The following is a 23,098-nucleotide window of genomic DNA, read 5'->3' on the forward strand; positions in this document are numbered from 1 at the left end:
CTTGTCGGCTGCGTGACTTTGGGCAAGTCACTTCACTTCTCTGGGCCTCAGTTTCCTCGTCTGTCAAATGGGGATTAAGAGTGTGAGTCCCACGTGGGACAAGTTGATCACCTTGTATCCCTGCCCCCCCCCAGCGCTCAGAACAGTGCTTTGCACATAACATATACCATCATCGTTATTATTACTCTGTGCAGAGCACTGTACTAAGCGCCTGGGAGAGCACACAAGATATTCCCAATGCGATGGTCCTCTGAGGGGGGTCCCTAGCCCCCTTAAAGACCCCCACCCAGGAGGGAACGGTGTCCTCTCTGTTGTTTTGTTCTTCCCCGAGCGCTCAGTACAGTGCTCGGCGCTCAGTAAAAGCTCACTAGGTAGCCCCGACGGATCGACCGAAAGGGCCGAAAGGAGGAAGGACGAAAAGAAAAGAAAAGGAGTGAAAAAACCCCCTCCGTTCCTCGGATTACCCTGCAGGGCTCAGGTATCCTATTCAGGTCAGAGCATTTCCACCCCCTCGCGGGATTGGCTGCGTTTGAATTTTCAAAACCAAGCAGGGACAAAGACAATATGATCTTTTATTGACTCAAACCCAACCCGTCCTATTTCAAGCCCGGTTGCAAAATGGCATAATTGGTGTCTCTCCCGCCCCCACCCTTCCCGACAGGCCGCATCCACCAACCGGCCAAATCGAGCCCTCGGTCTTGCCCCGCGGTAAACGCCCGGTAAAGGCGATCGATAATCACCATCATCATAATCGCCATGCAAAGAAAAGCTCCTTGGCTAAAGTGGAAAATCCTCCGGTGACATTTTGACCGGGACTCCTGGGCTTTGATCCCGTCCCTTTCCAACCAGAGACAAAGGAGGTGTGAGATCAGGGAGGGTAAACATTTACTAAGGCCATCTCCCCTCCCTCCCCCCTTCTCCCCCTCCACCCCTCACGTGTACACGTATTTATATACCAACATCTGCAGCCCGGCACATAAATGTTTTATAGGATTTAGAAGGCTCCCAAGCGAACTTTCCCTTTTAGGTCATTAATAACTTCCTCAAATCACGGCTGATGGAAAAGAAGCCTTTTCCATCTGGTCTCTGTCCCTCGGTGTGTTTTTAACTCGCTGTAAATCCAACGGATGGCATTTTTTTGTTTGTTTTAGGTATGCAAAGGAGAAAAGTTGGGCTTCGCTTTACGTTAATGAAAACCCTGTGCGTTTTGAAGTGCTTACAGGACATGCCTACCAGGGGAAAAACAAAGTAGCAAATTAAGTAATTATCTGGCGGTTCTCATCGGTGGATGGACTACTCAGGTCCTACCCCCATGTATGTGTTGTTTGTATTTTATATATATATATGTATATATATATATATACACATTCACTACGATGCCACATACTATCAAGGAAATGTATCGTTTCAGTTGTTTTGAAGCATAGCAGAGTCCTCGGAGAGAAAAAGCCAATCCATCGGTCAACGAAAATGGTCAGGTTTTTCTTTCCAAGAATACCAAAGAGCACCTTTCAAAAGTTTTTAAAAGCAGAAAAGATTTGCACCTTGCTTTAAATTAAAATCCAGGGTGCGTTATTAGAGATTTATCCCCTGAAATGCCCCCCAAATTAAAAAAAAAACCCAAACCCAAACGAATTAAGGATTAATTTTTTTAAAAAAACTCAAATTTTAAAGTAAGAGAAATAACCTCGAAGCATATCTTTGTATAGAATTTCTCCTTGACGAAAATTCTTACCGGCAAACCGCAGAGAAGAAAAAAAAATTGGGGAAAAACTCTGTTAAGCACTCGCTTATGGACAATTTTAATTCCGGAAAACTTCTAATAGTGTCTAAGAATATTCCCAGGGATGGGCTTTCGATTCACCGCACTTCCAAAAACAACCACCACCTCCATGTTTCCCCCCCCCAAAACAAGTCAGGTGTTTACCGTGTTTCCCTCCCACCTGTGCATTCTCTCCCAGCGCTTAGTCCAGTCTTCTGCCCATACTAACCGCCGAATAATTAATAATAATAATGGTATTTGTTAGGAGTTTACTATGTGCCAAGCACTGCTCTAAGCCCTGAAGGAGATGTAAGGATAACAGGTTGTCCCACGTGGAGCTCACAATCTTCATCCCCATTTTCCAGATGAGGTCACTGAGGCCCAGAGAAGTGAAATGACTTGCCCAAAGTCACAGAACTGACAAGCGGCGGAGTTGGGATTAGAACCCACGACCTCTGACTCCCAAGCCCGGGCTCTTTCCACTGAGCCACGCTGCTTCTCACTTGTTACACTATTCTCATATTATGTCAACTACTCAATCGGAATACGTTCCTCTGCTCTCCCGCCCCCGGCCCGCAACCCCCCCCCGCCCCATTCAATTTTCCAATATTTGAAAATTTGAAAGTTTGACTATTTGAAAAGCGGTGGCAAAGGCCAGTTCCCCGGCGCATCAGTCTCACTCTGGAGGGAGATTAGGAGGGCTCTTTATTTTGCAAAAAGTAGTTTATCCAGCTGTTCCAACTGAATGGAGGCGCTTAATGGAGTGGAACATCAATCCTGGGATCCACCAGGAGCCAGGCCCACCAGGAAGCTGAGGGAACTTGGCAAATCATTCTTTCTTTTCCTTCTTCTCTTCTCTTTTTTTTTTCCTTTTTCTTCTCCGGCCGGTAGGCAGACCCCCTCCAGTAGCCCCTGGGGTCCCTTCATTCATTCCATCTTATTTACTGAGCGCTCACTGGGTGCAGAGCACTGTACCGAGCGCCTGCCGTGGGCAGAGCACTGGAGTGAGTTGGAAGGGGTGACGCGGAAGGTCGAGGGTCCCGGGAAGGGGTCCTATCTATCGTGGTCTAATCCCGGCTCCTCTCCTTATCCGCTGTGTGACCTTGGGCGAGTCATTTCCCTGGGCCTCAGTTCCCTCACCTGTAAAATGGGGATGAAGACTGTGAGCCCCACGGAGGACAACCTGACTACCCTGTAGCTACTCCAGCGCTTAAAACAGCGCTTGGCACCTAATAAGCGCTTCGCAAATACCATCATTATTCTATTATTGCTGAACTCTTACTGTGTGCACTGTACTGAGCGCTTTACCGTATGCAGAGCACTGTATTGAGCGCTTGGGACAGTTCACTGCAACAGTGACCGAACACATTGCCTGCCCGCAACGAGCTCAGTCTGCTGTGGGACCTTGGGCAGATCATTTCACTTCCTCCGGGCCTCAGTTCCCTCATCTGCAATATGGGGAGTAAGACTGTGAGCCCCAGGTGAGAGAGGAACTGTGTCCAACCCGGTTAGCTTGTATCCATCCCAGCGCTAAGAACAGTGTTTGGCACATAGTAAACACTTAACAAGCACCACAATTAATTAAGAAATTACACTTAATTTCTTAAAGGGGTGGGGGTGTCGTGGAGCATCAATCCTGCTGCTCCCCGGTCCCATCAACGTAAGGCGCTCGAGTAATAAAAGCACCTTTCATTCATTCAATCGTATTAATTGAGCGCTTACTATGTGCAGAACACCGTACTAAGCGCTTGGAAAGCACAATTCGGCAACGAACGAGAGAAATACAGGGTTTTCCTCTATACAGGGAGTTGGTTGCGGGCAGGGATTGTCACTGTTTAGGTGTTGTACTGTCCCTTGCCAAGCGCTCAGTACGGTGGTCTGCACACAGTAAGCGCTCAGTAAATAGGACTGAATGGATGACTGGAGTGAGTGAGTGAGTGAGTGAGTGAGTGAGTGAGTGAGTGAGTGAGTGAGTGAGTGAGTAAGGAGGGAGGGCTGAGCAGGAGGCTAAGATAGCCTGGATCCCGGTTACTTCTTTTCCTCCTCCTCCTCCTCCTCCTCGTCCGACAGCCCCTGAGGGTCCCGGGGTGGGCGGTGGACGGAGGCCGGACTCTGGAGGTCCCGGGGCTGGACGGGCGGACCGTGGGGGTCCCAGGGTGGACGGAGGCCGGACTCTGGGGGTCCCGGGGCTGGGCGGGCGGACTCTGGGGGCCCCGAGGTGAGTGGAGGCCGGACTCTGGGGGTCCCGGGGCTGGACGGAGGCCGGACTCTGGGGGTCCCGGGGATGGACGGAGGCCGGACTCTGGGGGTCCCGGGGCTGGGCGGGCGGACCGTGGGGGTCCCAGGGTGGACGGAGGCCGGACTCTGGGGGTCCCGGGGCTGGGCGGGCGGACTCTGGGGGCCCCGAGGTGAGTGGAGGCCGGACTCTGGGGGTCCCGGGGCTGGACGGAGGCCGGATTCTGGGGGTCCCGGGGATGGACGGAGGCCGGACTCTGGGGGTCCAGGGGCTGGACGGGCGGACCGTGGGGGTCCCAGGGTGGACGGAGGCCGGAATCTGGGGGTCCCGGGGCTGGACGGGCGGACTCTGGGGTGGACGGAGGGCGGCCTCTGAGGGTCCGGGGGTGGACGGGCGGACTCTAGGGGTCCCTGGGCGGACAGAGACCGGACTCTGGGGGTCCCGGCACGGACGGAGGGCGGACTCTGGGGTCCAGAGGGAGGACCGGCGGAGCTTGGGGAAGGAGGGGGTCCGAGGAGGAGGAGGAGGAGGAGGAGGAGGAGGAGGAGGAGGAGGAGAAGGCGGAGGGGACTGCGGGGGCCGCCCCTCGCCCGGCGGCCGGTCCTGGGGGGGGCGGGCCGAGGGTCCGGGGGTCCGGGGGGGTCCGGGGCGGGGGATGGGGGGAGGGGGGGTGTCCCGCCGTCAGGTCCCGCCCCGGGCCCGGCCCCGTCCCGGGGGGGGCGGGGCCTGCGGGGGGCGGGACGGGGCGGGGCGGGGGGCGGGTCCGGCGGGCGGCAGGTCAGCGGCGCGGGGCCCGGACCCCGCTCACCCCGCTCAGCGGCGCTCCGGACGCACCGGGAGGCCCTCCGGGAGGAGGAGGAGGAGGAGGAGGTGGAAGGAAGGAGCGGCGGCCCGGGGGCCGCGGAGGGGCTGGCTGTCCCGGCTCGGTTTGGGAGGCGGCGTCCGGCGGGGGCGAGTTGGTCGGTGGGCGAGTGCTCGGGGGCGGGGCGCGTCCCCGCGCGGATGCCCGTCCGCGGCGGGCGGATGGACTGGGCGGCGGGGCCGGCGGGGGCGAGGGCGGCTTGGGGTCCCGCGGGGCTTAGCCCATGGCGCGGCCGCTGCTCGTGGCCCTCCTGGCCGGGCTGGCGCTGGGCGCGGAGCCTCCCGCCGCCCTGAGCGCCGCCCTGAGCGCCGCCGTCGGGGCCGCGCCGTCGGGGCCGCGTCCGGGCGCGCTCCGGGGCGGGGAGGGGCCCGACGCGCAGGCGCGGGCGGCGCGGGCGGCGCGGGCGCGCGGGCGGCGGGGCGCGGCGGGAGGGGGCGCGGGGCCGCTGTTCCCGTTGCCTAGCTACCAGGTGTCCGTGCCCGAGAACCAGCCGGCGGGCACGGCGGTGCTGGAGCTGCGCGCGCACGCGGCCGGCGCGGCCGAGGCGGGGCGCCTGACCTACCAGCTGGAGGCGCTGTTCGACGAGCGGTCGGCCGCCTTCTTCGACGTGGAGGCGGCCAGCGGGCGGGTGACGACGGCGCGGCCCCTGGACCGCGAGGCGAAGGACACGCACGTGCTGAAGGTGACGGCCACCGACCAGGCCCGGCCGCCCCGCAGCGCGGTCACCTACCTGACGGTGACCGTGGGCGACACCAACGACCACCGGCCGGTCTTCGAGCAGGCCGAGTACCGCGAGACGGTGCGGGAGAACCTGGAGCTGGGCTACGAGGTGCTGACCGTGCGCGCCTCCGACGGCGACGCCCCGGCCAACGCCGACCTGCGCTACCGGCTGCTGGAGGGGGCCGGCGGGGCCTTCGAGATCGACCCGCGGACCGGCGTGGTGCGCACCCGGGCGGCCGTCGACCGCGAGGAGGCCGCCGAGCACCGGCTGCTGGTGGAGGCCGACGACCGGGGCCGCGACCCGGGGCCGCTGTCGGCCACGGCCACCGTGCGCATCGCCGTGGAGGACGAGAACGACAACTACCCGCAGTTCAGCGAGGGCCGCTACGTCGTCCGCGTGCCCGAGGACGTGGCCCCCGACACGGCCGTCCTGCGGGTGCGCGCCACCGACCGCGACCGGGGCCGCAACGCCGCCCTGCTCTACGGCATCGTCAGCGGCAACCCCGACGGCCGCTTCCACCTGCACGCCCTCACCGGGGCCCTGGACGTCATCCACCCGCTGGACTACGAGACCGTGCGCGAGTACACGCTGCGGGTCAAGGCCCAGGACGGCGGCCGCCCGCCGCTCATCAACTCGTCGGGCCTGGTGTCGGTGCGGGTGCTGGACGTCAACGACAACGCGCCCATCTTCGTCAGCAGCCCCTTCCAGGCCTCCGTGCTGGAGAACGCCCCCCCGGGCCACTCGGTCCTCCACGTCCAGGCGGTGGACGCCGACTCGGGGGAGAACGCCCGCCTCAGCTACCGCCTGGTGGACACGGGGTCGCCGCCGGCGGCCCCGGCCGCGGCGGGCGGCCCCGGCGGCCCCGGCGACGGCGGCGACGGCGGCCCCGGCGGCGGCGGCCCCGGCGGCCCCGGCGGCCCCGGCGGCCCGGCCCCGGGCCCCTTCCCCTTCCAGATCCACGAGGGCACGGGCTGGATCACCGTCCGCGCCGAGCTGGACCGGGAGGCCCGGGAGCGCTACAGCTTCGGGGTGGAGGCGGTGGACCACGGCGCCCCGGCCCTCAGCGCCTCGGCCAGCGTGTCGGTCACGGTGCTGGACGTGAACGACAACGACCCGGCCTTCACCCAGCCCGCCTACGAGCTGCGGCTCAACGAGGACGCGGCGGTGGGCAGCAGCGTGCTGACCCTGCGGGCCCGGGACCGCGACGCCAACAGCGTCATCACCTACCAGCTGACGGGGGGCAACACCCGCAACCGCTTCGCCCTGAGCAGCCAGAGCGACGGCGGCCTGGTCACCCTGGCCCTGCCCCTGGACTACAAGCAGGAGCGGCAGTTCGTGCTGGCGGTGACCGCCTCGGACGGGACCCGCAGCCGCACGGCCCAGGTCTTCATCAACGTCACCGACGCCAACACCCACCGCCCCGTCTTCCAGAGCTCCCACTACACGGTCAGCGTCTGCGAGGACCGGCCCGTCGGCACCTCCGTCGCCACGGTGGGCGCCACCGACGAGGACGTGGGGGAGAACGCCCGCATCACCTACGCGCTGGAGGACCCCGTGCCCGAGTTCGGCATCGACCCGGACACGGGGGTCATCGTCACCCTGGCCGAGCTGGACTACGAGGACCGGGCGGCCTACACCCTGGCCGTCACCGCCCGGGACAACGGCATCCCGCGCAAGTCGGACACCACCTCGGTGGAGATCCTCGTCCTGGACGCCAACGACAACGCCCCCCGCTTCCTGCGGGACCGCTACCAGGGCGCCGTCTTCGAGGACGCCCCGCCCTCCACCAGCGTGCTCCAGGTCTCGGCCGCCGACCGCGACTCGGGCCCCAACGGCCGCCTGGTCTACAGCTTCCAGGGCGGCCGCGACGGCGACGGGGACTTCTACATCGAGCCCACCTCGGGCGTCGTCCGCACCCAGCGCCGCCTGGACCGGGAGAACGTGGCCGTGTACCGCCTGCGGGCCCTGGCCGTGGACCGCGGCAGCCCGGCCCCGCTCAGCGCCGCCGTGGACATCCGGGTGACCGTGCTGGACATCAACGACAACCCGCCCGTCTTCGAGCGGGACGAGCTGGAGCTCTTCGTCGAGGAGAACAGCCCCGTGGGCTCCGTGGTGGCCCGCGTCCGGGCCGCCGACCCGGACGAGGGCCCCAACGCCCAGATCATGTACCAGATCGTCGAGGGCAACGTGCCCGAGGTCTTCCAGCTGGACCTGCTCAGCGGGGACCTGCGGGCCCTGGCCGAGCTGGACTTCGAGCGGCGGCGCGAGTACGTGCTGGTGGTCCAGGCCACCTCCGCCCCGCTGGTCAGCCGGGCCACCGTGCGCGTCCGCCTCCTCGACCGCAACGACAACCCGCCCGTCCTGCCCGACTTCCAGATCCTCTTCAACAACTACGTCACCAACAAGTCCAACAGCTTCCCCTCGGGCGTCATCGGCCGCGTCCCGGCCCGCGACCCCGACGTCTCCGACCGCCTCGACTACGCCTTCCTCCGCGGCAACGAGCTGCGCCTGCTCCTCCTCGACCCCGCCACGGGCGACCTGCGCCTCAGCCGCGACCTGGACAACAACCGGCCCCTGGAGGCCCTCATGGAGGTGTCCGTCTCAGGTAGGGGGGCCCGATCCTCCGCGGCCCCCTCTCCCGAGGCCACGGCCGGGAGTTCCGAGGCGGACGCCGTCGCGCCCGGGGCCGGACGGGGCGTGGAGGCGACCGCCTTCGGGCCCGGGACGGGGCGTGGGGTTCCGTCGTCGCCCGGGGCGGGGGGCTCCCCTCGGCCGCGTCGGCCTCGTCAGCGCCGTACGCTGCCGGGGCTCTGGGCCGGGGGAGAGGAGGGGGACCCGTCGGTTCGGAGAGAAGCGGCCCCGGGGTTCTGCCGCGTCGCCGTCGGGGGGGGACGGGGGACGGGGAAACGGCGCCATTCCTTGGCCGACCGCCCTGGGCCTCCGCCTCAGGGTTGGGGGCCTTTTTTGTAAGGTAGGCGTTTTAGCGTTGACCGTGCGCCGAGCGCTGCCCTGAGCGCTGGGGTGGAGACGGGCTCAACCAGGTGGGGCCCGGCCGTGTCCCACGTGGGGCTCACGGTCTTCGTCGGTCCACTTGGCAGATGAGGGAACCGAGGCCCAGAGGAGCGAAGTGACTCGCCCGAGGTCGGACGGCGGAGCCGGGATCAGAACTCATGACCCTCCGACTCCCGGGCCTGCGCCCTATCCACTGGGCCGGCCTGCTTCTCATAACCGCTACCGTGTTCCAAACGCTGTTCTAAGCACCGGGGCAGGTACAGGTTCATTGGGTTGGACCCGGTCCCTGACCCTCACGGGGCTCACGGTCTACGTCGGAGGGAGAACGGGTAGTGAATCCCCATTGTACAGTTGAGGAAACTGAGGCGCAGAGGAGTGAGGTGACTTGCCCCGGATCGCACAGCTGGCAGTGGGCAGAACTGGGATTAGAACCCAAGTCCTCTGACGGCCAGGCCCGTGCTCTTTCCACCAGGCCATGCAGCTTCTCGACAGCCAACTCTGTTGTATCGGACTCTCCCGACCTCTTAGTTCAGTGCTCTGCACGTAGCGAGGGCTCTGCTCAATAAATACCATTGATCGATTGATCTCTGGTTGCTACGTCGGGCTGGTTTGACGCAAAATGTTCTTTTCCTGGAACGCTTTTGCATTCGGGGACGTTGGGCCCAAAGACTTCTTTTCAGACAACCCCCTGCAGTGTTTGACGCATTCGGTCCGTCGTGTTTCTGAGTGTGTGTGTTAACACCTGGATCCGGGAATTGGAAGCTACAAGATTTGAAATCTCTAATCGGAAATATGCTGATTTCTCCAACACACTCTGATTTTTCTTGTCTAGTCTTGTTGACTTCTCCCCCGGAATTCATCTCTCCCCTCTTGAGTATTTTAAAACCAGAGAGCCCTTAGATCAGAGCCTACCATTTTTGTTGGGATAAGTTAAAAAAAAAAAAAAAAAGAAATATGGGGACTATTCATTTTCCCTGTAAAAGAATAAAACTTTAAAATACTTGGGCCTTGGACTTTATCCCCCACCACTCTCTGATGACTGCAGACCAGAGGCTGGGTAAATTCTTCTCTAAGCAATGTGATACTTTTGGGTCACATTGTCTCTTGCAGCCTCTTTCCCTAATCCGTAACCGCATCGACCTATTGTTCTTTTAGAGAACTTGGGACAGAAAGAGCGTCCCGCAAACAGCTAAGCAATAACTAGACAATCGAATACATCGCTGGGCTCCAACCACTAGGCCACGCTGCCTCTCCGGGTTTATTTCAACTCTTCCGGGAGGACGGGGGGCCGGGCGGCTCATTGGTTGGATTTCATCCGGGCGGATGACAGGTCTCTGCGCAGCCCCTTTTCCGATTCGTTCTGGGCTTTCTACGCACAAGTTGGGGATAATCTGTTCGATCCCCACGGAAGGCTGGCTTCTCACTCCAGCCCGGCCGCTCGTCTGCTGTGGGATCTTGGGCAAGCTACTTCACTTCTCTGGGACTCCGTTACCTCGTCTGTCAAATGGGATGAAGAGCGTCAGCCTCATGGGGGACAGGGACAGCGTCCAACCTGATTGGCTTGTCTCTGCCCCCCGGGGCTTAGATCAGTGCCTGGTACATAATAAGCATTTAGCAAATACCAATTAAAAAAGAAAAATGCAAAACTTGGGGCCTGAGGTAGGCTGGACCTTCCATTCATTCATTCAGTCGTATTTCTTGAGCGTTTACCTTGTGCGGAGCACTGTCGTCAGCACTTGGGAGAGCGCAGTAGAACAAGCGCTCAACAAATACAATTATTATTATTATGGTTACGATTGCCCTTACTGCGTGCAGAGCACTGTACTAAGCGCTTAGGAGAGTACGCTATAACAGTAGTACAGAGTTGGTGGACACGTTCCCGGCCCGCGACGAGCTTCCAGTCTAGAGGGAGAGGACCTCATTCCGTCTGCTTCGCTCTTCTGGCCTTCTGACGTTCCCTGTCATTTCCCTGGGGTTTCTCCCTCCCCCAGCCCTGGCTGGGTCCAGTTTAAGGGGAACGGGGAGCAGGCACGCAGTCCAAGAAGGAGGCAGAGGCAGGTTTTTAACCCCTCTTTTACAGATGAGGAAACTGAGGCCCAGAGAAGCCAAGTGATTTGCCCAAGGTCGCCCAGAAGGCAAAGGGGCAGAGCCAGGATTCGAACCTAGGTCCTCTGGCTCCCAGGACCGACCTCTTTCCTCTAGGCTGTAAGCTAGGGAACGTATCTACCAACTCTTTACTAATGTTATAGCGTACTCTCCTAAGCGCTTAGTACAGCGCTCTGCACGCATAAGGACAATGGTAACAATAATAATAATAATTGTGTTTGTTAGACGCTGACTATGTGCCCGGCACTATTCTAAGCGTTGGGGTGGATACAAGCAAATCAGGTTGGACACAGTCCCTGTCCCCCGTGGGGCTCACAGTCTTAATCCCCATTTTCCAGATGAGGGAACCGCGGCCCCCGAGAGGTGAAGTGACTTGGCCAAGGTCCCACAGCAGATCAGGGGCAGAGCCGGGATTAGTCCTTGTGACTCCGAGGCCCATGATCTATCCACTACGCGCTCAATAAATACGATTGATTGATTGATTGATTCCCACTAGGGCCAGGCTCCGTCATTCTAGCACCCTGGGTCTGAGAACAGGGGTCCGGGGTGAGTGTTACAGGGTGGGCTTTGAGGTCGGCCCTTCTCTTGGCGGGGGGCATCCACTCAATCCCGAGGAATGCCACCTGCGTCCTAGAAGCCAGTGAGGCCACTACTTGATCCGGCTCCAATTCCCCGAGGCCGTCTTCACTGCCGTACTGTTTACTAAAGCGGCATCGAATTTGTTCCTTAGCAACCGAACGCCCGGTCGCCCTCCGGAGGTCAGGGGGTTGGGGAAATCGAGGCACCAACCCACGGCGCCTCTTGATGCCATCTTAGGGTAGGGTTGCGCCCGCAGGCAGTGGCCACCCTCGGGCCCCACCGGGCTATTCGGGCACCAGGCAGAGAGGCAGCCTGGAGTAGTAGATGGAGCGCGAGGCTGGGAGCCAGGAGGTCATGGGTTCTAATCCCGGCTCTGCCCCTTGTTTGCTGTGGGACCTTGGGCAAGTCTCTGGGCCTTACTTCTCTGGGCCTCGGTGACCTCATCTGGAAAATGGGGATTGAGACTGTGAGCCCCACGGGGGACAGGGACTTTGTCCAATGCGATTTGCTTGTATCCACCTCAGTGCTTCAATCGTTCAATCAATCGTATTTTTTGGGTGCCTGCTGGATGCCGACTTGGGGGAGGACAAGAGAACAGCAAAACAGAGTCAGGAGACACATTTCCCTGCCCACAACGAGCTTATAGTCCAGAGGGGCTGGAGGGCTTTGCCTGGAAGTTGTGTTAATAGTAGAATTTATGAAGTTATTTGTTCTGAGCCAAGCCCCGTCCTAAATGCTGGGGGGAAGCACAGCATAAGTGAATTCTGACCCGTTCCCTGTCCCATGAGAGCCCTGCTCTCCCTACGCTTCCTGAGCCATAATAATAATAACAGTAATAATAATAATAATGATGGTATTTGTTAAGCACTTACTATGTGCGAAGCACTGTTCTAAGCACTGGGGTTGATACAAGGTCATCAGGTTGTCCCACATGGGGCTCACAGTCTTAATCCCCATTTTACAGGTGAGGTAACTGAGGCAACAGAGAAGTGACTTGCCCAAAATCACACAGCCGGTAAGTGACGGAGCTGAGATTAGAACCCACGACCTTTGACTCCCAAGCCCGGGCTCTGCACCTAGTAAGCGCTTATTAAATGCCATCGACCGATTGATTAGGAACCCCAGGGGGAAATTTTGGCACCCAGCTCCCAGATGTCTGGTGAGAAGATGCCCCCGCCGCATGTCTATTCTATTATATTGCTCTTTGCCAAATGCTTGGTACAGTGCTATGCACGCAGTAAACACCCAATAAATACCATCGATCGATGGATGGATTGATTACTGGTCTTGTCCAACCTGTTTCGTGCTCTGAGTCGAGAATGAGACAAGTATCATGGGTTCATGGGAAGCAGCACTAAGAGCCCGGGTTTGAGAGTCAGAGGATGTGGGTTCTAATCCTGGCTCCGCCACTTGTCTGCTGTGTGACCTTGAGCAAGCTACTTAACTTCCCTGTGCCTCAGTGACCTCATCTGGAAAATGGAGACGTATACTGTGAGCCCCACGTGGGAGAACCTGATTACCTTGTATCTACCCCAGCGCTTAGAACAGTGCTTGGCACAGAGTAAGCACTTAACAAATACCATTATTATTATCATTATTCTAATCCCGGCTCTGCCCCGTGTCTGCTGTGGGGGGGTTGGGGGGGTGGTCTTGGCCGGGGGCCTGGGTGAGGTGTGTCCCATGGCAGCATTCCATGAACCCCGGGTGGAGAGAGGCAACCATCCCTCCGAGCAATTCAGATCCCAGCAGGAGGAGATGTTATCCCCAGGTGCAGAGAAGGGTGGAAAAAATGAACACCGCTTTGGGTTAGAACAGATCTGGGCCTCATGGTATGCTGTTTTAGCAGGAATAGCCTTTTTTTTTTAATTTATTTTTTATTTTTTGCTTCTGCTTATCAGTTATAACTTTGACTATTTAGTACCCGATCTGAAAGTCCTCAAAAACCAAACGTGTAGACCTGAAGCGGTAACAGCCGCCGTGGTTCACAGGACCGGGCACGCTCAGTACGTGCCGCTCGCTCTACCTCCTAGACACCTCCCAGGTTGGGAGGGTGGGGAGGGGGAGGCCGCGGCTCCTGCTGCCTTCCAAGGGGTCTTCATTCATTCAGTCGTATTTATTGAGCGTTTACTGTGTGCAGAGAACTCTACTAAGCATTTGGGAGAGGACAATAGAACAAAAAACAGACATATTCCCTGGCCACAACGAGCTTACAGTCTAGAGAGGAGTTTACGGTCTCATCCCTGCCTCAGCTGCACCATCGGAGTCTGGATCCCTCGGGAAGCAGGAGGAGAAGCGAATCCTTCTTCCGCCCTTGCCTCTGCGGGGGCAAGGGTCTAGGCCCGCAGGAGAAGCAGTATGGCCTATAGGATGGGAGTCAGGAGGGCCTGGGTTCTAATCCCGGCTCCTCCCCTCGTCTGCTGTGTGAACTCGAGCAAGTCATTTCGCTTCTCTGGACCTCAATTCCCTCATGGGCAAAATGGAGATTAAGACTGTGAGCCCCATGTGGGACAAGGGTCTCTGTCCAACCCGATTAGCTTGTATCTACCCCAGCGCTTAGAACAGTGCTTGATAGTAAGCGCTTAACAAATGTCATCGTCATCATCATCCTCATTATTATTGTTACCAAGTAAATTTCAGGTAAATGCAAAGGTTAGAGGTGATTATCTGCCTCTGTTAAGATTTTCTCCTTTGAAGAAAGTGTCCGGCAACTTCAGTCAACCAATAATACTAATAATAATGGCATTTTGTTACACGCTTACTATGTGCCAAGCACTCTTCTAAGCACTGTTTCTAATCAATCAGTGGGTTTTATTACACACTTACTGTGTGCAGAGCACTTGGGAGAGTCCACTATGACAGAGTCGGTAGACCCGTTGCCTGCTCCAGAGGAGCTTACAGTCTGGAGGGAAATTTCATCTGAACTGTCAGCTAACAATAGGAGGAAGGAATCAGCTCTAAAGGTAGAATCAGGAGAGGACGCGTCACATCAATCACTGACCGAGTCTGGGAGGAAATCGGCTTTCTCTGGCTAGAGAGGTGAAAGACCACGAGGAAACATGCAAAACTAGGCCATTACGATTGTGAACCCCATGTGGGACGTGGACTGTGTCCAATCCGACTACCTGACATCTACCCCAGTGCCTAAAACGGGGCTTGGCACATATAAGCGCTTAACAAATAGCATAAAAAAGAAGCAAAAAACCCCGCCAAAACTCACAGGAGCTCTGAAGATCATTCTACTCCCTAAAGAATGCAGCAGGGCAAATGACTGCAAACAGAATGACAGCTGCCGATACTGTATTGGACTCTCCCAAGCGCTTAGTAGAGTGCTCTGCACATGGTAGCAGAGCACTATGGGGAAGCAGCGTGGCTCAGTGGAAAGAGCCCGGGCTTCGGAGTCAGGGGTCATGGGTTAGACTCCTGGCTCTGCCACTTGTCAGCTGTGTGACTGTGGGCGAGTCACTTAACTTCTCTGTGTCTCAGTTACCTCATCTGGAAAATGGGGATTAACTGTCAGCCTCACGTGGGACAACCTGATGACCCTGTATCTACCCCAGCGCTTAGAACAGTGCTCTGCACATAGTAAGCGCTTAACAAATACCAACATTATTATAGTAAGGGCTCAGTAAATACCACTGATGGACTGATTGGTTGTCTTGTGGCTTAAATGCTGGGTTTTCCCAGTGCGCTATGTCGGGACCAAGCAAGGATAGAAAGATTTTTTTTTTTTAATCTGTGAGTTCCTTCATGAACAACTACTTCTGTCAATTAGCAGTGATCTGCCCTTGTCCACACTTACCTCCCCCAGGGAAATGTAGTCAAGTTTTAACAGAAGACTCAGGTAGATTACTTGTTAAGTTTATACTTGCTTGCTTATGATTTAACTGAATCAGCAGGAGTAAATTGCCAAGTAAACACTGCTGCGGGTTTTTATAATCAGATCAAGCAGGTGTTAAAATGTGTAGCAAGAGGTAACATTTTATGACGATGCAGATAGCGATGGAATGTTTTGCCTTTGACCAAGCTTTCACTAGCCAGTCACCTTTCCGATCTGGCAATATTTCTTTTTATGTTCTTGGATTATTTGATTACCAATCCAAATAGGATTGGATGAAGTTCCTTTATCACCTACAAATTTAAGTAAGATAGTTTTACTGTGCTAACATTTGAGATAAGCCCTTTCCAGAAGCACAGTAAACTTTTATGACTCTGACTCAACCTAGTGGCTAAAGGATTCCTTTTTTTCCATTCTCATATTGAGTTGTTTGTTCTTGGTGTTGCTCACACTGCCTGGAACCCTTCAATGGCTTAGCAGTTTTGTGTAGCTTTTCTTGGGGAAAAAAAGTTCTAAAGTCATCATTACAGTGGTGATTAGGTAACAACGTCTGTCCATCTGAGCAGAGGAAAGGACTTCCAGGCCTTTGTCAGAATCTTGTCCCACTCTCGCCCCTTCAAAGCCTTATTGAAGACACATCTCCTTCAAGAGGCCTTCCCTAACTAAGCCCTAATTTCCTCGCCTCCCACTCCGTTCTGTTTCTTCCTTGCACTTAGACTAGCCCCCTTCATTCACTCCTCCCTCAGCCCCACAGCACTTACATCCATATCTGCAATTTATTTACCTGCATCAATGTTCATCTCCCCCTCTAGACTATAATAATAATAATAATAATGTTGGTACTTGTTAAGCGCTTACTATGTGCCGAGCACTGTTCTAAGCGCTGGGGTAGACACAGGGGAATCAGGTTGTCCCACGTGGGGCTCACAGTCTTAATCCCCATTTTACAGATGAGAGAACTGAGGCACAGAGAAGTTAAGTGACTTGCCCACAGTCACACAGCTGACAAGTGGCAGAGCTGGGATTCGAACTCATGAGCCCTGACTCCAAAGCCCATGCTCTTTCCACTGAGCCACGCTGCTTCACAACGACTATAAGCTCGTTGTGGTCAGGGGACGTGTCTACCTTCGCTTACATTGTGCTATCCCAAGAGCTCAGTAAATATGATTGATTGATACAATCAATCAATTTATTTACAGAGTCTTTACTGTATGATTGTTCAATTGTCCCAAAAAGTGTTCCAATTTTTTTCCTTGTGCTTTTCTGATACTGATGAGTTTTATCACTGGTAAGTGCCTCACTGCTCAATACCCATAGCCCCCAAATGATTAATTAGGGTGGTTCCCCCCCTTCCCGACACCCCAGGTTGAGGGTGGAGGAGAGGTACAAGGATAAATTTAAAGTTCTCAGTGGATTCCTAGGACTTGGCTTTGGCTTGAAAAGTAACGCTCAACTCTTCCTACTCTGTCTGTCCCTAGGTTCCCAGGTTTATTTAATGCTCTTCACACACATGCATTCTTCACACATAAATTCTGATGAATTAAAAAAAAAACACTTCTGCTAAGAAAATGGACAAAATTCTTCTGGGTCTCTGTCATCGGCAGTAACTTGACTTTGGAAATCAGAACACAAAGCCACTCTTTGAGTGTTTTAGCTGAACATACTAATGATTTAGTTCCCTGTCATGCACTCATATATTACTAAAAACCCCCAAATTTTCCAGTCTCCTCTTTTCCTTGAGGTCATACAATTGATTTTTTAAAAAATGGTATTTGTTAAGTGCTTACCATATGCCAGGCACTGTCCTAAGCACTGGGGTAGGTACAAATTAATCAGGTTTATTCATTTTCAGTTCATTTATTCATTCATTCAATCATAATAATAATAATGTTGGTATTTGTTAAGCACTTACTATGTGCAGAGCACTGTTCTGAGCGCTGGGGTAAACACAGGGGAATCAGGTTGTCCCACGTGGGACTCACAGTCTTAATCCCCATTTTCCAGATGAGGGAACTGAGTCCCAGAGAAGTTAAATGACTTGCCCACAGTCACACAGCTGACAAGTGGCAGAGCTGGGATTCGAACTCATGAGCCCTGACTCCAAAGCCCGTGCTCTTTCCACTGCGCCACGGAATCATATTTACACTTACTGTGTGCAGAGCACTGTACTAAGCGCTTGGGAATGCTTACTGTTTGCAGAGTAAGCATTTGGAAAGTACAGTTCAGCAGTAAAAAGAGAGACAATCCCTTCCCACAACAGATTTACAGTCTAGAAGCAGGGAGACAGACATCAAAACAAGTCAACTGAAGCCAGGCATCAGTAGCATCAATATAACACAATTCGTGTCCCATGTGGGGCTCACAGTCTTAATCCCCATTTTCCACATGATGGATCAAAGGCACAAAGAAGTGAAGTGACTTGCCCAAGGTCACAGAGCAGACAAATGGTAGAGCTGGGATTAGAACCCAGGTCCTCTGACCCCCAGACCCGGGCTCTTTCCACGAGGCCATGCTGCTTCCTCTCTTGATGGTCCTGTATTTTGTAGCATAGGTCTTCTTGAGCTAGGTAATTCTTATTTCTTCCATTTTATACCCACAAGCTTTTGATTCATTCCACAGAAGCAATTCCCCAGAATGATGTTGATTTGGGAATAACCAATTTTGATTAAAAAAAGGCATCTTCAACCACTGAACTCTTGTCAATGCATGATTAGGGCGAGGAGTGTCAGGAGCACAGGCAGGCAGTGTGACTAAGTAGATAGAGCACGGGCCTGGAAGTCCGAAGGACCTGGGTTTTAATCCCTGCCTCGCCACATGTCTGCTTGTGACCTTGGGTCAGGCACTTCACTTCTCTGGGCCTCAGTTACCTCATCTGTAAAATGGGGATTAAGATTGTGAGCCCCATGCGGGACAGGGACCTTGTCCAAGCTGATTAACTTGTGTCTACCCCAGAGCTTAAAACAGTGCTTGGCACACAGTAAGTGCTTAACAAGTACCATAATTCTCTCAGGAGAAAATTTGCCGGCCATAGTAAAGGCTGTCAATCGGTCAATCAACGGTATTTACTTCATGCTTAAGCAGTGTTCTGAGCACTTGGGAGAATTTAGTACAGCTTGTTGTGGGCAGGGATCATGTCCAACTCTCCCAATATATTATGCTCTCCCAAGCACTTCATATAGTGCTCTGCACACAGTAAATGCTCAATAAATATGATTGATTCATTGAAACAGAGTGGATAGGCTCGTTCCCCTTCCGTGAGGAGCTTACAGTCTAGAGGGGAAGGCAAACACTAATATAAATTACGAGTTTGGACGTAAGTGTAGTGGGGCTGGGGGAAGGCAGGGTGAATATCAAGTGCTTCAAGGGTTCAGATCTAAGTGCACCCGATGCAGAAGGGAGAGGGAGCTGGGGAAATGAAGGCTTAGTGGGGGAAGACCTCTTGGAAGAGATGTGATTTTAACGAGGCTTTGAAGGTGGGGAAACTGGTCGGCGGTCGGCGATGAAGCTGGAGGGAGTTCCAGGCCAGAGGCGGGACGTGGGCGAGATAGGCGGGATCGAGGAACCGGGAGTAGGTTGGCGTTAGATCGTCTAAAGTTCCAGAAGTAGGGTACCGTTTTAGAGTTGAAACTGTGGGTGAGAGTCACTTCTTCTGGTTGTCAAATTATCGATTACTTTGAAGAATATTGGTTCTAAGTCTATGCAGGGAAAATTTGAGCCAAAGGACTCTGGCTCTGGTGGTGGTTTTTCCACGGGGAACTGCTGCACATTCCTTCAGTATAGTGTCTCGATAAGTTATCTCTCCCTGTCAGTCATATGATTACGGGGCTTGTCTAATTCCAGCAATAGTTGATCTCTGATAATCCTAAACCATGCCTTTATGATTGAAGATTCTTTGTATTATTTTTTTCTTTTTTGGGTAAGAGCTGCCTTTAGCATGCCTTCACGGTTTTAGCAAAGTAATCCTATAAAAATAGGTTTATTATGGAGACATTAAGACATTTAGCAAGACTCCTTTTCTACCTTTCGGACTTCTATTTTTTTTAAATAATCTAGCAGCGTCCTCAGTTAAGTAGTTGAACTTCAATTTCTGAAATACAGTGACGCTTACTAATCGATCAATCCATCAGTGATGTTTATTGGGCACTTATTATGTGCACAGCACCATAACAAGCACTTGGAGAAAACAGTACAACAGAATTAGCAGATATGGGCCCTGCCCATAACGAGCTTACAGTCTAGAGGGGGAGACAGAGGTTAATATGAATAAATAAATATTTTACTTATGGAAGCAGCCAAAAAAGGGACTTTGATTCAGATAATTTCAAAATTGCCCTTGAATCCACAGCTACACAGTGGATTCCGATCTGCCGAGCCGTTTCCCCAACTCCTCAGTTTTCCGGGGTTTCCCAACATCAGTGTGTCCTCATTTGGGAAGAGGGCACAGGCTCCCATCACCTCAGTTCATTCATTCATTGAATTGTATTTATTGAGCCCTTGCTGTGTGCAAAGCACTGTACTAAGCGCTTGGGAGAGTATACTATAACAACAAACACATTCCTGCACACAATGAGTTCACAGTCTAGAGGGGGAGGCAGACAATATAAATAAATAGATAGCTAAATAAATAGCTAGGTAATGTAGGGATGGGGGAGAGGATTAATGAGGGAACAAGTAAGAGCGGCGCAGAAGGGAGTGGGAGAAGAGGAGAGGAAGGCTTAATCAGGGAAGGCTTCTTGGAGGAGATGGGCCTTGGTAATGGAAGATAGATCCTTGGAAGAGCATGTCTGTACCAGGACCAAATGCTCCCTCTTTACTGTCTATCAGTGGAGGAATCACTCTAGAATCACCGACTCTTTAGAGAGGAGGGGTTTCCTGCAGTTCTCTAAGAAGAAGCAGCGTGTCCCAGTGAATAGAGACCGGGCCTGGGAGTCAGAGGTCCTGGGTTCTAGTCCCAGCTCCACCACTTGTCCACTGTGTGATCTTGAGCAAGTCACTTCACTTTTCTGTGCCTCCAGTTCCCTCGTCGGCACATCCTTGGTAGACTGTGAACCCCACATGGGACCTGGTTATCTTGTATCTACTCCAGCGCTTAGTACAGTGCTTGCCACGTAAGTGGTTAACAGAGCCCATGATTAGGATTATTATATTATCACTATTAATCCATCTCGAGCTTTCCCGAAGCCCCATTCCAGGTCCACACAGTATGTGTGGGCGGAGGTATTCTCTCCCTGATATCTCCCTTCTTAATCTCCCTAGCAGAAATTGTTCCTCAAGGTGGAACTAAGCAACTGTTTTCCTCTCGATGAACCTCGAAGGCGGGTGTTCGGCGAGACCCAGCTTTCACATTGGCGTGTCGTAGTGAGGCGTCGGGGCAAGATGTTCCCAAACCGATGTGTCGTTATTGTTGTTGAAGCATTTTAAGGACATATGCTGTCGTATTTCTATTGTGTTGCTTTGTACAGCGCTCTGCACATAGTAAGCGCTCAATAGATACCATTGACTGATTGATCTTTGCACCCCGAGGCTTTTTAAACAAAGGGTCACAAACTTTAAGTTTATGCCCCTTTCTGTTGGAGACCCAGAAAGCAAGTAGATTGTCTCTGCCCTTCCTGAGGGAAGCACACACTACAGTGTGGATGGAAGGGGCTTGGGAAAGACAACTCGGAGTTGTCATAACCCTGGGTGAAAAGAACCGTGCCGGAAATGCCACGGTCTGAGTTACAAGAAGTGGTACAAAGAGGCAGAACAGGAAAGAAAAAAAAAGATAATTCTGAGCCCTCAGAATAGGAATGATGATGGATTGGAGCCTTAGTGCGTATCATTTTCAGTCCTGCCCGAAGGAACAATGAGCCATTTGTTCATGACAATAAGTATTTATCCAGTGCCCGTTAGGTCCGTGGTACTCTGCTAAGTGCTGTGGAGGTCTGTCTTCCCCTCTAGACTGTGAGCACATTGTGGGCAGGGAATGTGTCTGTTCTATTGGTCTAGTGTACTCTCCCAAGCTCTTAGTACAGTGCTCTGCAACAGTAAGTGCTCAATAAATACAACTGACTGTCTGATTTTTGACAAAGGCCTTGCCCTTGGAAGAAATGAGTAGGAAGTTAACATAGTTTATCTGCACTTTCCCCGCTGTGTAGCAATCAGTGGTATCTTTTCAATCAGCTGTACTTGTTGAGGGCTTATTGTGTGCAGAGCACTGTATTAAGCACTTATTCTATGTATTAATATGTGATAACTATATTTTTATGGTATTTGTTAAGTGCTTATTGTGTGTCGAACACTCTTCTAAGTGCTGTGGTAGGTACCAGCTAATTAACATCGTAATTATCATTATTATTATGAGTTGGACATAGTCCCTGCCCCGTTTGGGGCTCACAGTCTAAGTAGGAGGAAGAACGGGTATCCCCGTTTTACAGTGGAGGAAACTGAGGCACAGTGAAGTGACTTGCCCAAGATCATATGGCAAGCAATCGGCAGGATCGGGATTAGAACCCAGGGCCTTCTGAGTCCCAGGCCTGTGCTTTCTCCAGTAGGCCACATGGTATCTCTTCATATTAAAATATTAATGATTCATATTTATTAATGTATTCATATAGTATGTATCATATATATGTCCATGCATATCCAGTATAGGATAAACGAGCTTGAATGTTAGTGCCTGGGGAGAATTTTTTCAAATAAGTGACTTGGAGCTGGCCTGGTAAATAAAAGAACCATGTCAAGTAGCTCTTCTTGGCAGTTCTCCAAAGTTCATGTATTAGCCTTTATACCCCAGCATGTTACTATCTCTGCTGTTTAATGGTGTTCTTTTCCGAAACAAAATAGAAGGCAATTTGCTCAAGTCGGTATCTGTGTAAGGAGAATGTTTTGCACATGGCCATGCAAGTTCATCAGTTGGAATGCTCTTACTTGGCTCTAATTTTCAAACTCCTTTTAAAAAAAATTTGGTTGAGTAGCACATGGGAAAAAGATGGTATTAGATTTACTGATAGAGGATGGCCCTGGGAGTCAGAAGGTCATGGGTTCTAATCCCAATTCCGGCACCACATTGGACAAGTCACTTCACTTCTCTGTGCCTCAGTTCCCTCATCTGTAAAATGGGGATTAAGACTGGGAGCTCCACATGGGACAGGGACTGTGTCCAATTCCATTTGCTTGAATCCACCCCAGCGCTTAGTACGGTGCCTGGCACGTAGTAAGCACTTAACAAATACCATCATCATCATCATCATCATCATTATTATTACTATTTTAATCTTCAACTAATTTTCAAAGTAGTGGAGTTTTGGGCGGTTGGATATTTCTGGGCCTACAAATGACATTGAGGGGGAAAGACACAGCATCTGGATATGTAATAGTAAATTTGGCTATCCCAAGCAATTTGCTTGGTTTTGCTTGCTCCTCTCATTTTAATCCTCAACTAAATTTCAAAGTAGTGGAGTTTTGGGTGGTATGCTATTTCTGGGCCTCCAGATGAAATCGAGGAGAGGGAAAAACACATCATCTGGATATGCATTAGTAAACTTTGGATTTCCCGTGCAATCAGACTGATAACAGGCACCTTTTCTACTTTGTATTTCAGTACTAAGTGACCCAATCGTGTGATTTGCCTTTTCGGATCAACCCTCTTTTCCGGGAATGGAAAAGTAAAATGTGTAATTGAAAGTGTTCTGAAAAACCATCAAAGGGGAGAGCAGTGGAAAATATTTCAGGTTATTGTACAAAGAGATTTCCTACCCATCCGGCACATTACCTTTTTAGTTCAGGGGTCAAGGGAGAAAAAGACATGTAGTGAGTGCTTTGCTGGGGAGGGGGAGGATTGGTGAAGGAAATGAAATTCCTTCACATTCCATAAAAATGAATTTGAGTTCATGTGAATGAGCATCTCCACATTTAACCGAAAATCCTGAACATCGGCATTAAAAAAAATCAATCAATCAGTGGTATTTATGGAACACTTGCTATGGGCAGAGCACTCTACCTGA

At 53.1% G+C, this 23,098-nt stretch overlaps 1 protein-coding gene across 1 annotated transcript in view; it reads left to right on the forward strand.

Moving 5' to 3' along the window:
- The first annotated feature begins 5,083 nt into the window (after positions 1-5,083).
- Positions 5,084-23,098, forward strand: part of CELSR1 (cadherin EGF LAG seven-pass G-type receptor 1) — a 153,915-nt gene continuing 135,900 nt past the window's right edge. The window contains exon 1 of the mRNA XM_029078689.1: positions 5,084-8,186. Within this exon, the coding sequence (XP_028934522.1) occupies positions 5,084-8,186 (3,103 nt within the window). The remainder of the gene's footprint in view (positions 8,187-23,098) is intronic.

This window comes from Ornithorhynchus anatinus, chromosome 14 (genome assembly GCF_004115215.2).
Source record: "Ornithorhynchus anatinus isolate Pmale09 chromosome 14, mOrnAna1.pri.v4, whole genome shotgun sequence".
Taxonomy (NCBI): Eukaryota; Metazoa; Chordata; class Mammalia; order Monotremata; family Ornithorhynchidae; genus Ornithorhynchus; species Ornithorhynchus anatinus.